At 39.1% G+C, this 14,607-nt stretch overlaps 1 protein-coding gene across 1 annotated transcript in view; it reads left to right on the top strand.

Moving 5' to 3' along the window:
• The window catches only part of Nampt (nicotinamide phosphoribosyltransferase), a 32,052-nt gene that overhangs the window by 2,880 nt on the left and 14,565 nt on the right, over positions 1–14,607 (top strand). Inside the window, exons 2-5 of the mRNA XM_027417008.2 lie at positions 5,384–5,540; positions 7,755–7,858; positions 9,356–9,484; positions 13,761–13,919. Of these exons, the coding sequence (XP_027272809.1) occupies positions 5,384–5,540; positions 7,755–7,858; positions 9,356–9,484; positions 13,761–13,919 (549 nt within the window). The remainder of the gene's footprint in view (positions 1–5,383; positions 5,541–7,754; positions 7,859–9,355; positions 9,485–13,760; positions 13,920–14,607) is intronic.

Genomic DNA, 14,607 nt, shown 5'->3' on the forward strand with positions numbered 1-14,607 from the left:
CTTTACAGTGTTTTCCTCTCACTGACTCCCAGTTTTTATAATTGCCTCTTAATGTGCTTCCAAGAGAGCACAAAGGATTAGGAACCATGTGGACCGGTGGCACCAGAGCTTGCCAGTCGGAGGGGTTCTGCATTTATTTTCTAATGTATTCTTAAAGATATATATGTTTCAGTCATAGTGACGTACCTCTGTAATCTTAGCACTGAGAAAGTTGAGGTAGGGGACATCCTTGGTTACATGGTGAAAATGGGCCAGCCTGGGCTACATGAGACCTTGTCTCAAAAAAAGAGGGTGACTATATATGTTTTCAAGTAAGTTTTATAAATTTGGGGAGAAACTTGGGTAATAGAAATAGAAGAGTAGGGCTGGCGATATTAGGTAAAGAAAGATGCTTGCTCCCAAGCCGTGTGACTTGCATTAGCTGGGCGTCCATGTGGTGGAAAGAGAACCAACTCCTGCAAGTATTTATGAAGTAGCTTATGCTTCAGAGCTAAACAGCAACAAGTTATTTTCTGTGGCAGCAAATTCCCAGAGCTTCACACACCTTAAAAACTCCTGAAAAAGCAGAACCAGTTAAAATATTTGCTGTAGTGAGGCAGAGGTTAGCCACGATGGGGCTAGTGAATCCTTTGCTTGGGCTGTAGGCATCACAGAGATAATATAACTTATCTGTGGCCTTGGATATGACACCCCATTGTAAATCTTGGCTCTTAATTATTTATTACTAGTTAAAAATACAACTGTAATTGAAAAAGTAGGCAAGTACTAGTTGCCTTTGCTGATATGATACCAGTTTGGGAAGAAAGATCTTGGGAAACCAACAGGCCATCCTAATCTAGAGAAAATAAATAACAGACCCAGAGACAGATAATGGGGTTCAAGCGTCAAGCTGAAGATGAGAAAAGCAAAGCAGCCAAGTCACTAGCTCTTAATCTACCTATGCTTAGACCAAAGTGGTGATCCTCAGACTATATGTATGAGCTACTAGTATGGCTGCTTTGCTATTTTGATCTCCAGTGGCTTTAATAAATCACAAATGATATATCACCACAGAAAATTATACCCAATTTCCCCAAGAGGGTTTTGCTTACCATAAATATGTCTCCATTCCCAGGCCTACTGTTACAGGAAGACATGGGTAAATTCTTGAGAATGGAATGTATTAATGCAGTTTTTGGCTAACACTCCACACTGGAGAAAGCTCACCCTTGTTAAAACATGAGGCTAGGTAGGTGTCTGTCTTCTCATCTGACTTAGTTGTGTGCAGTCGCTTCTTAATTCCTGGGCCTGCTTTGAGCACCCTGTAGTACATATTCCCTTTATGCCTCGTTGATTGTTTTATATTATTTTGTGTGTGTGTGACACACACTTCCAACTGAGATTGTGAGGAGGGGCTAGGAGTTGTAGCTCAGTGCTAGAACATGTAAGAGCCCATATTCAGTCCCCAACATCAAAATAAAATGCAAATCAGGTTTTATTTACCCCAACTTAAAAAACATAATGGCTTCCCTTGTACTTAACACACAGTGTGCTCTTCTCAGCACCCATGCCTGTGTATGACCTGTTTCTGTTCAAGCCTTACCAGTTCGATTGGTCATTATTCTGTACTGTCCCTTATGCCAAAGAGTTTCCTGTCTTTTCATTTGAGTTTTGTTCACATGTCACCACCCAGAGAAATCTCCCCAGTTCTTTTTAAAGACACATGGTAGGTCCCCTCTGTCCTGTCCTAATTTTTCACAGTGTCCATCTTAATTTGAAATTACTTTGAGTATTGTTTTTCTCTTGCCCTTCTCATTAGCCGTGTAAGAAGTTGGACCACGTCAGCCTGTTTTACTTCCTCCCCTCGGCATCTGAAACAGTAAGCCTGGCACATGGAACAAACAGGTTGCGTGTTTGTGAATAAACTAACTGGAGTTATGTCATATCCCATTTTGTGATGAAGGGTCAGTGACCACTTTAGCAGAAAATGAAGGGGACAGCCAACTAGTAAAGCTAGAGGTAATGCCTGTTGACTATATTCTTAGAATATATTTACTAAGAAACTCTGTCTTTAAAAAATAGTACCCTTGAACCACTATGTATGTTCCCATATAACTAAATGTAAACACTTTAGTCTACTAACAGCATGTTGGCAGTGTTCTCTTTCATGGTTAATTACCTGTGAATTTGCATAGACAGTTTAAAATTTTAACCTGTATTCTCTAAAATAACTTTTAAATTTTCTCTTAAAATTTTAGACTGTGGTTCATTTCTAATTCAGCAGTCTATGAAACTTTGTTTTAGATGGTATCTTATTTTAACACGGGAAACATTCTGAATGCTTAGGCAAAAGTGGGTTTTAAAGCACTGTTAAAAAATGTATCCTAAACAAAAGCTTTAAAAAATTGAATGCTTTTGAGTGAAGAGGTGGCTCAGCTGTAAAGAACACAGACTGCTCTTGCAAAGGATCCAGGTTCAGGTCCCAGCACCCACATGATGACTCAGCCCTCTAACTCCAGTCCCAGGGAAACTGATGCCAGCCCCCATCTGGCCTCCTCAGGCACTACATGAATGTGGTACACAGACATGCATGTAGGCAAAAATCCATACACATAGAAGTCTTCTTAAAATTAAGAGCTTTAAAATTTAAAGCTGTGTTGTTTTACAGAAGTATAACTATGATGGAAAAAATTATGCTTTTAGGCCCTGGTAAAGTTAAATGAATTAGAGATATTTCCATTCAACTTTTGACTCTTTGGACTTCTCAGAAATTAATTAGTTTGCCTTGTGATATATTTTTATGTATGTGGTATATGTATGAATGTTTGCATGCTTTTGGGCTATACTGTTTGTACAGACATTGTATGTAGGTCATAGATTAATGTCTGGTATCTTCCTCAATTGTTGTCCAGAATAGTACATTCAGGTAGGGTCTCCCTTGAACCAAGAGCTCAACAGTTTGGCTAGTCTAGCTAGCTAGTTTGTTCAGCAGACCCTGTCTACACCTCCCAATGCTGGGGTTACACTTGGGCCACCATCCCTGCCTGCATTTACATGTGTTCTAGGGATCCAAATAGTCCTTATGCTTATGCAGCAAGCATTTACCCACTGACCCATCCCCAGCCTGCCTTACAACTTGTAAATTCTGGTAGAAGATATACAGGGTGGATGCTGTGAGATACAACTAAGGACCTGAATTTTATAAAGCTTGGACTGTGTCATTTAGACCTGTAAATACCTCAATTCCTAGGTTCCTCTAGAAGAATTGGAGTTACTAGGTTGTAAGTCAGACACTTGTTTTACATTTGTCTTGGGTGTATTTTATAAGTGCAGGTTATCTTTTTTTTTCTTAGCAAGTTTAACTATTACTGAAATATCATTTATAAATATACCTAACTTGGTTGGTTTTTGTTTGTTTGCTTGTTTGTTTTGTTTTGCATTATGGCAGATTTATAGGTTTAATTACTATGGGTTCTCCATTAGCTTTCTCACTTAGTTTTTTGTAGCTTTTAAACTGACAGTGATCTCAGTCCATGGGTTCCAACCTGTGAATTCTGAAGTGTCTACATTTTCTCAGGATTCCCTGTGCCTTTTATTGTAGGCTTTTTTGTTGGGGGGGGGGGGATTGGTTGGTTTTGTTTTTTTTGTTGTGTTTTCTTCTGTGCCTCACAGGAGCTGTAGCACGCCTGCAAGACCCAGGCCCTCAAGTCCATGTTACTCTAGAGGTTTGCCAATACACACCTTTGCCTATATACACCAGAAAGGGAGCTCCAAGCATGCCTTGTGGGAAGGAAGCACAGGAGATGGTGGTTCAGAAATGGCTGTGGAAATCCCTTTATTTTAGAATGCTAATGCTAAGAGACAGATTCTGTAGAAAGAGCCAAACTTCCCTGAGACTGAGGTTGTGCCATTGAAGAAACACTGGCTTTCCTAAACTTGAAATCATAGTTTAACAGGAGACATTGTGTGGACCGTGGTCACCTGTGACACTTGGCCCACCGTGGCTGTACCTTACCCTGTACCTGAGATTGTAAAGTTACTTTTTCTATTCTTAGCATTGTGCGGACACACACGACTCCTCTAGTCATTTACTTGTAAATTTACAAGCAGATGCCTTAGACAAAAACACTACAGTAAAAGTAAAAGTCTAGTGAATACCAAACCTAAGTCTTTGACAGTAGCCCTTAGAAAATTCATAGAATAGAAATTGTGATAAAAGGCCTTTATGCTTTTAAAGTCATGAACTTACTATTCAGTTAGGAGGCAATTTGAGAAGTAGCAAAATGGGAGGCTCCATTTGTGTTTGTAAATGTTTTACTACATTTTATATTTAAGTGTGTATGGATGCCTATACCTGGTGCTCATGTGGAGATCAGAGAATGGCATGGAGGAGTCTCTTCTTATCTACCACATGTGTCCCGGGGGGTCAATTTCAGGTTATCGTGTTTGTTAGCAGCAGTCACCTAAAACAGGCTTTCTGTTTGCTTCCATTATTCTGAAGATTTGCTGCGGCTGCTGCTTTCATCCAGATTTCTGTAGAACACATGGCAGTCAGAAGACACCCTCAGTGCCTTGTAACGGCATAGAGCAGGGGACTATCCCCACACATGGAGCCTTAGGTAGCTGTGGTATAGCCTGAGCATTCATGATCCAAAACCTGAAACTTCTTTAGTATGGATGTCATGGGCAGAATTCCAAACTTGACCACATAAAACCAGTCACAGTCAAAATATGGAGGCCAGTCGATAAAGTGCTCCCTGCTTAAACCTAAGGACCTGAGTTTGATCTGTAGCGCCCGACATAAAAAGCACCCTTGTTGGCATGTGCTTACAAAACAAGTGCTGGGAAGGCAGAGGCAGGGAACCTCTGGGCTTGCCAGCTAATCTAGCCAAATTAATGAGCTCCAGATTTGATGAGAGATCCTGTCTCAAAAATAAAAGGGAGAGTGACTGAGGAAGACCCAAAAACAGCCTCTGACCTCCATACACATACACACATACACACAGAAAGATGGAAGTATTTCCCTCACGTAGACCGGTCCTATCCCCAGAATGCAAGGACAGTCAAGTGTCCTGAAACTCCAGTCTCAAACATTTCTCCGAAGACAAATCCATACACAACTCATCTGAATCGGCTGCCTTGGCTTATTTGTTACGGTTGTGTACCTCAGAGTGAACCCACTTAAGTGTGATGTCTTCAGTCACTTTTTGTTTTGATGGTAAAATAAGGAATTATTAGCAGGATCCTAGTGGCATATGTCTCTTGCCCTGTGCAACCAGGGTGGGGAGGTTGATCAATAACAAGTAAGAAGCAGTCCAATTTGGAAGTCATTTGAAGACTTGTCTATTGTGCTTGTCTGTTGTGCTCTAGGTGTTTCCTAATGAAGATGTCTTTCTTTGTATAGGTTACTCACTATAAACAGTACCCACCCAACACAAGCAAAGTTTATTCCTACTTTGAATGCCGTGAAAAGAAGACTGAAAACTCCAAAGTAAGGAAGGTGAAATACGAGGAAACAGTATTTTATGGGTTGCAGTACATTCTTAATAAGTACTTAAAAGGTATTGCTTTTCCCAGTACATTTAAAACCCTGCTTTATGTGATTTCATGTTTCTCTCTATTATGTTCTGCTATTTGAAGTAACTATTTGAGTAATCTGATTTTGATATTTAATTATATTTGGTCACCACTTTAACAGTTGTTTTGGGAAGTTGGAGAAAGGTTTTCTGAAATTGGTGAGTTTCCAAAGAAAGCTTCGGGCAGTCAGTAATATTCAGAGACTATTCTTGTTTACTGATAGATTTAGCTATTCACTCAGATTTATTATTGATCCGGGAACTCATTTTGAATTATGGTAGATTTAACTAGAATACCTTATATTACTTTAGATATACATTAAAGTTTCACTTTTCATAAATATTTACAGTAAAGGGTTTAGTTCTAAAATTCATTTTAAAACAGAAAACTCCACCAGTAATTATTAGGGGTGGTTTGGATATTTGTTGAGGCCATTTATAGCATATTTTGTAATGGAGTTTCTAGGCAGGGTTTCAGTTCCAGAGACATTGCACATCTGAAAATTTTTGAAACAAAAATTATTTCAGTTGAGTACAGGTTAAGTTTAATTGTGTGCAAATGCTAGCTGTTTTAAGGTCAGATGGGTCAGGCAGGCTACACAGCTGAGTACACAGCTCGATGTAAAGGTCCTACTGTATGCAGAGAGACTGCACAGGGCATTTCAAATACACTGGCTAACATTGGTCTCATAGATTATAAATTTTTATTCAGTTCTATAACTTTATTAGTTATTATATGTAAGTTGCTACTGTATTGCGTGTGTGCACACACATTGATTGCCTACTTTAGACAAGGGCTTCTTAAACTTTTGCCATTGGCAATTCTTTCTTAACCTGAGGTGTTTTTACACAATTCTGAGTATAAAAGTATATAAGATAGATATATAAGCAAACATTTGCTGATTTAAAAAAAAATGACTTCCTAATGTATCTAATGTTACTTTTTATTAAGGACTAAACATAGTAATGTACATGTGCATATTTTTATAATGCCGAGACTGCCACCTCATATTACTATGTAGTACAAATGGCAGAAGTATGTTTAGGGCCATTTCATAATTGATGGGACTTCTGTCCTAAACCCAAGCTAAAATGCATAAAACAATTTTTTTTTAATGAAACTCAAATCAGCAACTTAAACACCAGTTTTTAAAATCAAGCATTGTTAACACAATACAGTATAAACATATACTAGCTTAAACTACATACTTAAGAGTGACAGGAGGAAAACACTAAAAGTGTTTTCTGTGATTAAACCATTGTGTTTCTGTAAGAGCAGAGAATTTTGTTACAGATAACAAAAATACTACAGTTTGTAGCAGACAATAGTCGAAGCCAAGCAAGGTATTTTAGGCATCATTTGTTGACTTTGCATGGTGTGACAGCATGCACAGTACAAAGTGCACATGTATGTGCTCACACCCAATTGGATGAAGTTGGATGATCCAACAACACAGGTGAACATTGCCAAAAAACTTGGAATTCATTATGTGTTTGGTTTTGAATTAACCTGTGGCTCTTGTACATTCAGAAGCTTTTACTGTTGCCAAATGTTTATAAGACCACCCCACTACCATCTAATTGTACATCCTCATCAGTAGTTTACAGAAGTGCTCTAGGCCATTGTTTTCTAAATAGCTGTGTTATCACCCTGTAAGTAAGTACTGTACCCTTTTCCTGATTATACAAATAAGAAAAGCTAGCTAAAAATGGGGATGGGGTAGAAATTAGTAATTGTGAAAATTATTGATTGCCTAGTCCCAGAGACATCTCTGAAGAAAGTTCACCTGGAAATAAGCTATTGATTATCTTACATTTAAAGAATATCTGAAAGCACTGGAGTTAGGTTTTGTTTGTTTTGATGCTGTGCAGGTGTCTGTCTGATCTCTACCTGCTTGCTTGTTTGAGTGCTTCAGGACAGGGTCTCACTGGATAATGCAGGCTGGCTTCAGAACTCCTGACCCTCCTACTTTGACTTCCTGAGCCACTGTGTTGGGCTGCTCCCCAGCTTTAGAATAGTAAACATTTATGTTGGGTGAACTCCTGGATGAGTAGGTTTCTCTGCTGAATCTGCTCTTGACCTGGTGAATCTCCTTCATCCTCTCTGTACTTTTTGATCATAAATGGGGTGAGAGTTGAAGACATTGCTGTGGTGACTCAGCAATTCAAAGGATGTAAGCAAGACCGGTGTCCTTCCAGGTAAAGTAGTGACCAAAGAGAAGATCCAGGAGGCCAAAGAAGTGTACAAAGAGCACTTCCAAGATGATGTCTTCAATGAAAGGGGATGGAACTACATTCTTGAGGTAAAAGTGGCTGTTGCTTTTTATCTGTTTCGGTTTTTGCTTAATTCAAAATTTCTTGCCATAGAATTTGAGTAGAACATTCAACTATAACTAAAGCTTTTTGTTGATGATCTGAATATAATGGTCATTTTTAGATATTCTTATAAAAACTAGGTAACATTTGGATTTTCTCTGTAGTGTGAATCATTAACAGATAGTTTATAGTAGACCTAAGTAATATTATAACTCATTTTCTGAAAGATAATTTATTACATTTCTGGAAAATATGCCTTAGAAAATGGAGATACACTGATAATTTTGAGAGTATTGTTACTTGTCAATTTCAAAAGTTATTTCTAACTTACTCAAGTAAAAATGATACTATGCGTTTATTACAACATAATAATTCTGTGAACTTTCTCTCAGCAAATAGTCATAATAGCTGGGTGTAGCTCCTTGGAGTTGATGCTTGCTTTTCACTTTACTATAATGTCCTGATCATCCAAATTACTGGGAATTGAATTATAAGGGCAAAAGACTAGTGGTTTCTGCATTACTACACTAATTTTGGAGTATGCTGTACAGCATATCAAACTCATAGTTATTGTTTTCTCTCATTTAGATGCTGTGTCCTGAATCACATCAACTCAGGATTTCCACAGCAACTTGCCTTCTAGACAGGGTTAACTATCTATGAAGAGTGGGGTTCTGGCTTTTCTATTGCTGTTCTAAGACACATGACCAAGGCGATGTAGAGAAGAGTTTGTTGGGGTGTTCGGTTTCAAAAGTTGGATCTGTGACCCATCATAGCAGGGAGCCAATGGAACACTGGATAAGGGCTTTATATCCTCCACAAGGCAGAGAAAAAAGCCCGACCCCAGTGACACACCTCCTCCAAAAAGGCCACATCTCCTAATTCTTCCCAAACAGTTCCAGCATCTGGGAACCAAATATTCAAAGGTTATCAGGGCAGTGGCTTAAACTTAGACATTGAATGTCAGGGTCCTTGTGGTTTTAAGAGTGTACTTGCCAGAAAAAAGATAAAACATAAAAGTATTCTAGAGTGATTTCCTTTTCTTTCTGTGTTCTTTCACACTAGTTTTTAATCTTTCCTTTTTTTTTTTTTTAATGTATGAAAATGACCTGTCTAGACCAAGTTGTTTGTAGGAAATTTTTTAGAGTGTGTTAGAATGACATTTCTCTGTTTTCCTGAACAAGTCAGGGAAATGCTGTGTTGATCAGTGTTGATCGTGAGTGGTAGGTATTCTTAACAGAAACAGCATGAACTTAACAGCTGGATTGGTGCCTAAGTTTTTAATCATTTTAACTTGATTCAGAAACTACAAGGTACTCTGACTAATTAGATTATTGCTAATGATTTAACAACATCTATATTTCCTGCAGTGGTAAAAATATAGCTTCCATAAAATGTAAAAAAAAAAAAAAAACAAAAAACTTAATATAACAGGCAACTGCACATTGCTTGATGAATGAGTGAATATTGTTGCCTCCTGCCAGAAATATGATGGTCATCTTCCAATTGAAGTAAAGGCTGTTCCTGAGGGCTCTGTCATCCCCAGAGGGAATGTGCTGTTCACAGTGGAGAACACAGACCCTGAGTGCTACTGGCTTACCAACTGGATTGAGGTGAGTAAGGTTTTGCTTGTTTTCAGAATCTTGTTTTAATGGTGATTGAAGATAAAAGACCATTGAATCCAGTAAGTTTGCCACCATTAGTAAATCTAAAACTTAACTCCTGCCTCAGCTTCCTCATCAGTGAATGATAATTGAGCTAAATGAACTTTAAAGTCCTTCATTCAAATGCAATGTTATTTTAGGAGATTCTGTGTGAATCAAATGATGTTGTTTGTTACTTAAAGGTCAGTTGATATCTATCTTATATTTTTCTTTTGGTGTTACTGGGACTGGAATTTAGGGCTTAGCACACGTTAGAAGACTCTTGCACTAAATTACACCTCCATCATGAATTTTTCAAAAAAATTCTTGAGGCAAGGTTGTTCAGGCAGGCCTTGAATTGTCTTAGCCTCCCAAACACTGCTACACCAGGCTAACTAATCCATTGGCATTCTCCATATATACTAGCTTATAGAAAAATTAGAAAAGTAGCCCAAGTTCATTTTTAACAAATGCAGACTTCTCCAGTTAGAGTCGGTGCATTTACTGATTTTTCAGTGAATTTTTCAGCATCTAATCTAAATACAGACATTCTGTATTCCTACTGTTTAATTTCTAAAGCTAAAAGAAGGGCACACATGTAGTAGGTATTTTGGTTTCCTTACATGTGTCTTAAGTAGTTCCACATTGTCACAGTCACCATTTTGATAATATAATCTCTAGCTTCTTGGTGGACCACTATGCGATTCATCTGTGGAGGAAATGACCTATAAGCAACAATAGAACAGTGCATCGCTGAGTGCTCTTTATATAGTTAACAGCAGAATCTCAGTGTTGATGAAAGTAATTTGTTGTTACACTGCATAAATTACGATTTTGGAAAAATGAGACCCCAGAATATGTTTGAAATACATTTTACTAAGGTGACTGAGAATTTCAAATGCTATTAGACTTTTGATGTGCCATCAACTAATATCAGGCCTAAAATAGGCTCAGAAAAATGGTATGGTGAACTAAAATATGTTTTAATCAGTCTGTTCTATGTAGTAAAACTTTGAATTATCTGTGAACTCCAAATAAATGACAGCAAATCTTACTTTTTGTATTGGCGGATTTTGATTTTGAAAGAATAATATAAGAAAACACAAGAGTAGGAGAAGGGTTTGGGGGATTTGGTTTTAGTGATACCAGAGATGGAACACAGTGCTCAGGGCCTTGCACAAGCTAAACACATAGTTGTTGCACTGAGCTAGACCCTCAGCCTTGTAGTAGAATTGTTTTGAACCACACTGTCTTCAGCTAGTACATTCAGAATAGCATTTTCTCTTCAAAGCCAAAAATCTCAAATAGGAAGCACACTTAATCACTTTTAGTTTGCAAATGAGTAATGAGTCCTGCCTCCTATGACTAGGTGGGTGTCTCCAAAGGTAGGTAAAGAGTAATGAAGTAGGAACTGGAAAGGTGTGGTAATTAAAGTGATTACCTCACAATCTACAGGAATCCAGATCCCAAGAACCAATGTAAATGCCAGGGAGTCTTAATAGCCCACCTGTGATTTCAGCCTTGGAAGGCAGAGACAGGGATTCCCAGAGCAAGCTAGCCAGGGAGACTAGCTCTGGGTTTGATAGAGAGATCCTGTCTTAATGAGTGAAATGGAAGAGCAGGATCATCCAGGATGATTCCCAGCATGAAGCTCAATATCCATATGTGCGTGCACACACACATACTCCACACACTTGAAAAATGGAAAAAGAGTGATTAAATAGTTGCTACTTTACCTTGCCCTTTATCCTCTTTTGAAAGTGATTATTTAATGACTGTCATTGTTGTTGGTATATTTTACTAAAAAACCCACAAAGTTAAAAAAAAAATCTGACAGCTTAAAGTGACGGTTAATAATACATAATTAGCATTTGTTCCTCTCCCTCCTTTGATAAATATCAGTTTAAGTTTAAAAAAAATATATTAAACACATGTGGTCTATGGAGGCAGCCCAGAGGTAAGAGTATTTGCTGCACCAGTGTGAGGAACTGAGTCCCTGTCCTGAAACCACACAAAAAGCTTGCAAGGCCATGTGTAATTGGAATTTTCTTTGGGCTGCCAACCAACTCCCAAATAATGACATAGGGCCTTATTATTAATTATGAAAGCTCAGCCTTAGCTTATGCTTGTCCCACTAGCACTTTTAACTTTAACCTGTTGCTGTTCAGGGCCATTTACCTTTCTTTCATTCTGTATGTCCTACTTTCACTGCTTCCTCTTTGTCTGTCTGTCTGGCCCCCAGTGTCTCCCTTTTGTCTCCTTTTCCTTCTTCCCTGAGCCTAAATTCCTCCTCCTACAGACTCCCTGCCCAGAAGTCCCACCTATACCTCCTCCCTAGCTATTGATCATTCAGCTTTTTATTAAACCAATCAGGTGCCATAGGCAGGGAAGGTAAAATAGCAACACATCTTTGCATAGTTTAACAAGTATTCCCCAACACCTGGAAGTTCTGTAAAGGGTCTCAGGCATACAAGGGGGCTGAGGAGCAAGCACACTAGACCACACACTCCCTTCTGACCAGAAACAGAATGAAACCTTTCTGGTTCTAAAAGATGATTATACTGATGAAATGCCATTTCAAAGATGGGGAAACTTGGACCTTGTCTTAATTGAAAGTAGCTAATTAGTTTGTAAAGAATGATAGACCCTGTCTAAAGCTTGCATTGGAATGATGTCCAGCAACAGTGTGGAGAGCAGGTCACAGGCTAACACGTGGAGTTAGGAGGCTCATGATTGGTGGTGGGGTCAGAAGAGAAATTTTAAGAGATGTGTCAGAGATGAGAGTTGTGTCAGCTTTGCTGTCAACAACTATTTCCAGACAGTAGCTACACACAGCTGCTGTTCCCCATGGTTGTGTGATTTCCCGGATGTTCCTCAGTAGGTCTTGCTTGGATTTAAACATCTGCATTCAGCTAAACTGGGCAGCTTCCCATGGCCTCCACTCCATTAGGTGGGACTGTTGCCTTTTACAAATCAGGCGGTTTATGTAAACCAAGGTAGAAACTTCATGGAGCCTGGAATCACATAATCTGAGACAGAGACACAGTTGATCACAGGATAGCCCAGGGTCAAGGCATGAGGACTAGAACTTCAGATGAGAGGGTTCATAGCCTTCAATATGGCTTGGAGGCCATATTGATTCAACCTCAGAAATGTAATGCCACAGTGGTTTGCTTTTTAGATGAGCTGATTGTCATGTCTAAAATTAAATAATCTCTTTCCATTGGTTTCATTTGCGGATCACTTAGCTTATGCTTAGTAAGTTGGCAAAATTTTGCTTTATAAAATTTTTATCAGGGGGCTGGAGAGATGGCTCAGAGGTTAAGAGCACTGACTTCCCCTTACAGATACCCTAAGTTCAATTTCCAGAAACCACATGGTGGCTCACAGTTATCTATAATGAGATCTGGTGCCCTCTTCTGGCATGCAGGTGTACATGCAGAAAAAGCAAGTCTTAAAAAAAAGTTTAAAAAATTTGTATCAGAAATGAATACAGCTCAGATATCATTACCATTTAAATAATTATATCTTAGCTTTTTCTAAGTAGATTGGAAAGTGCTTCTGATAATATGCTATCAGGCTTAGAAAGTAAAAATGGAAATTTACCATTGTAGAATGAAATAGCAAATTCCCAAGCCAAAATAACTCGTTTTTGTTAAACATCAACTTGAATTTAGAGTTTCCTGGGAGCCAAGAAAAAAGGGAAACTGAAGAATGGCTCTTAGAACCCAGCAGTTCTAACCCTTCTTCACATCAACACTTCACATAGCTTTCTTATAGCAGGCTTTGTAAAAACTAAGAATGTAAAGACTGGTTCTCTGATACCATAGCACTGCTAGAACTGTGCAAGTCTAAAGGACTAAAGACAGGACTGTTTGAAGTAGCTCTTACAGTCTGTAAGTCAGAGCTGGTTCTTGGGACTTTGGTGCTACCCTCCACAAGTAAGGGAGTCAAGAATAAGTGTTGAGTAACTTAGGACAATGGGACGTTGCCTCAGCATCAAGTATGAAACTGCCTGTCTGTGGCGGAATGTAATTAGAATCAAAACTTGTGTTTGAAGTTGTCTGCTTGAGAGTGCAAGTGCTTACTTCTCTCTACTGCTTACGTGGTTGAGTAGGGGCTGCATGTGCAGTGAGTCCCCTTTTCCTGAGGGCTGATTTCTTTCTAAGTCCAGAAGTAAGCCGTGATTTCCCCAGGAGGAGCCCAGTTTCTTATGCCAATAATGTGGTTAATTCTGTTGTTGCAGACTATTCTTGTTCAGTCCTGGTATCCAATTACAGTGGCCACCAATTCAAGAGAGCAGAAGAAAATATTGGCCAGATACTTGTTAGAGACCTCTGGTAATTTAGATGGTCTGGAGTACAAGTTACATGATTTTGGTTACAGAGGAGTCTCTTCACAAGAGGTAAGGAACCAAGAGGAGTCTCAGGGCATACAGTGTGGATTATCAGTGGGTATACTAGCTACTTTTGTTGCTGTGAGAAAGCATCACTACCACAGCCACAGATGGAAGAAAGTTTATGATGGCTGCTCATGGCAGGGAGTCCAAGACCTCACATTTTCAAATGCAAGCCTGAATCAGACTGAGAAAACTGCAAGTGTCATAGACTTTCAACTAGTAAAGCCTCCAATTACATGTTTCCTCTAGCCAGGCTACCCTCCTAAACCTCCCTCAATAGCACCACCAACTGGAGACCAAGTGTTCAAATATCTGAGCCTATAGAGAGCATTCTCATCTAAACCATGTCAGTGTGAGGCCACGGTCAACTTCTCAGAATGCCTCTGAGATGAAGCTGGCTTTAAGTAGGCCATTTCTTGCAACTCTGAGGGCTTAGTCAACAGATAACTAGATATCTGCAGTGTGTCATGCTGCTCTCAGTACATGGAATATACCTCTAAACACATGCTCCAGTTCTGTATGATTAGGTGGAGGGGACAGACCGGTGCAGCAAACATGGCACAAGTGTGGGGTAAAGAAATTGCAATGGGCGGTGGTAGCGCACACCTTTAATCGCAGCACTCGGAAGGCAGAGGCAGACGGATCTCTGAGTTTGAGGCCAGCCTGGTCTACAGAGTGAATTCTAGTACAGTCA

Source organism: Cricetulus griseus, chromosome 5 (assembly GCF_003668045.3).
Source record: "Cricetulus griseus strain 17A/GY chromosome 5, alternate assembly CriGri-PICRH-1.0, whole genome shotgun sequence".
Classification (NCBI taxonomy): Eukaryota; Metazoa; Chordata; class Mammalia; order Rodentia; family Cricetidae; genus Cricetulus; species Cricetulus griseus.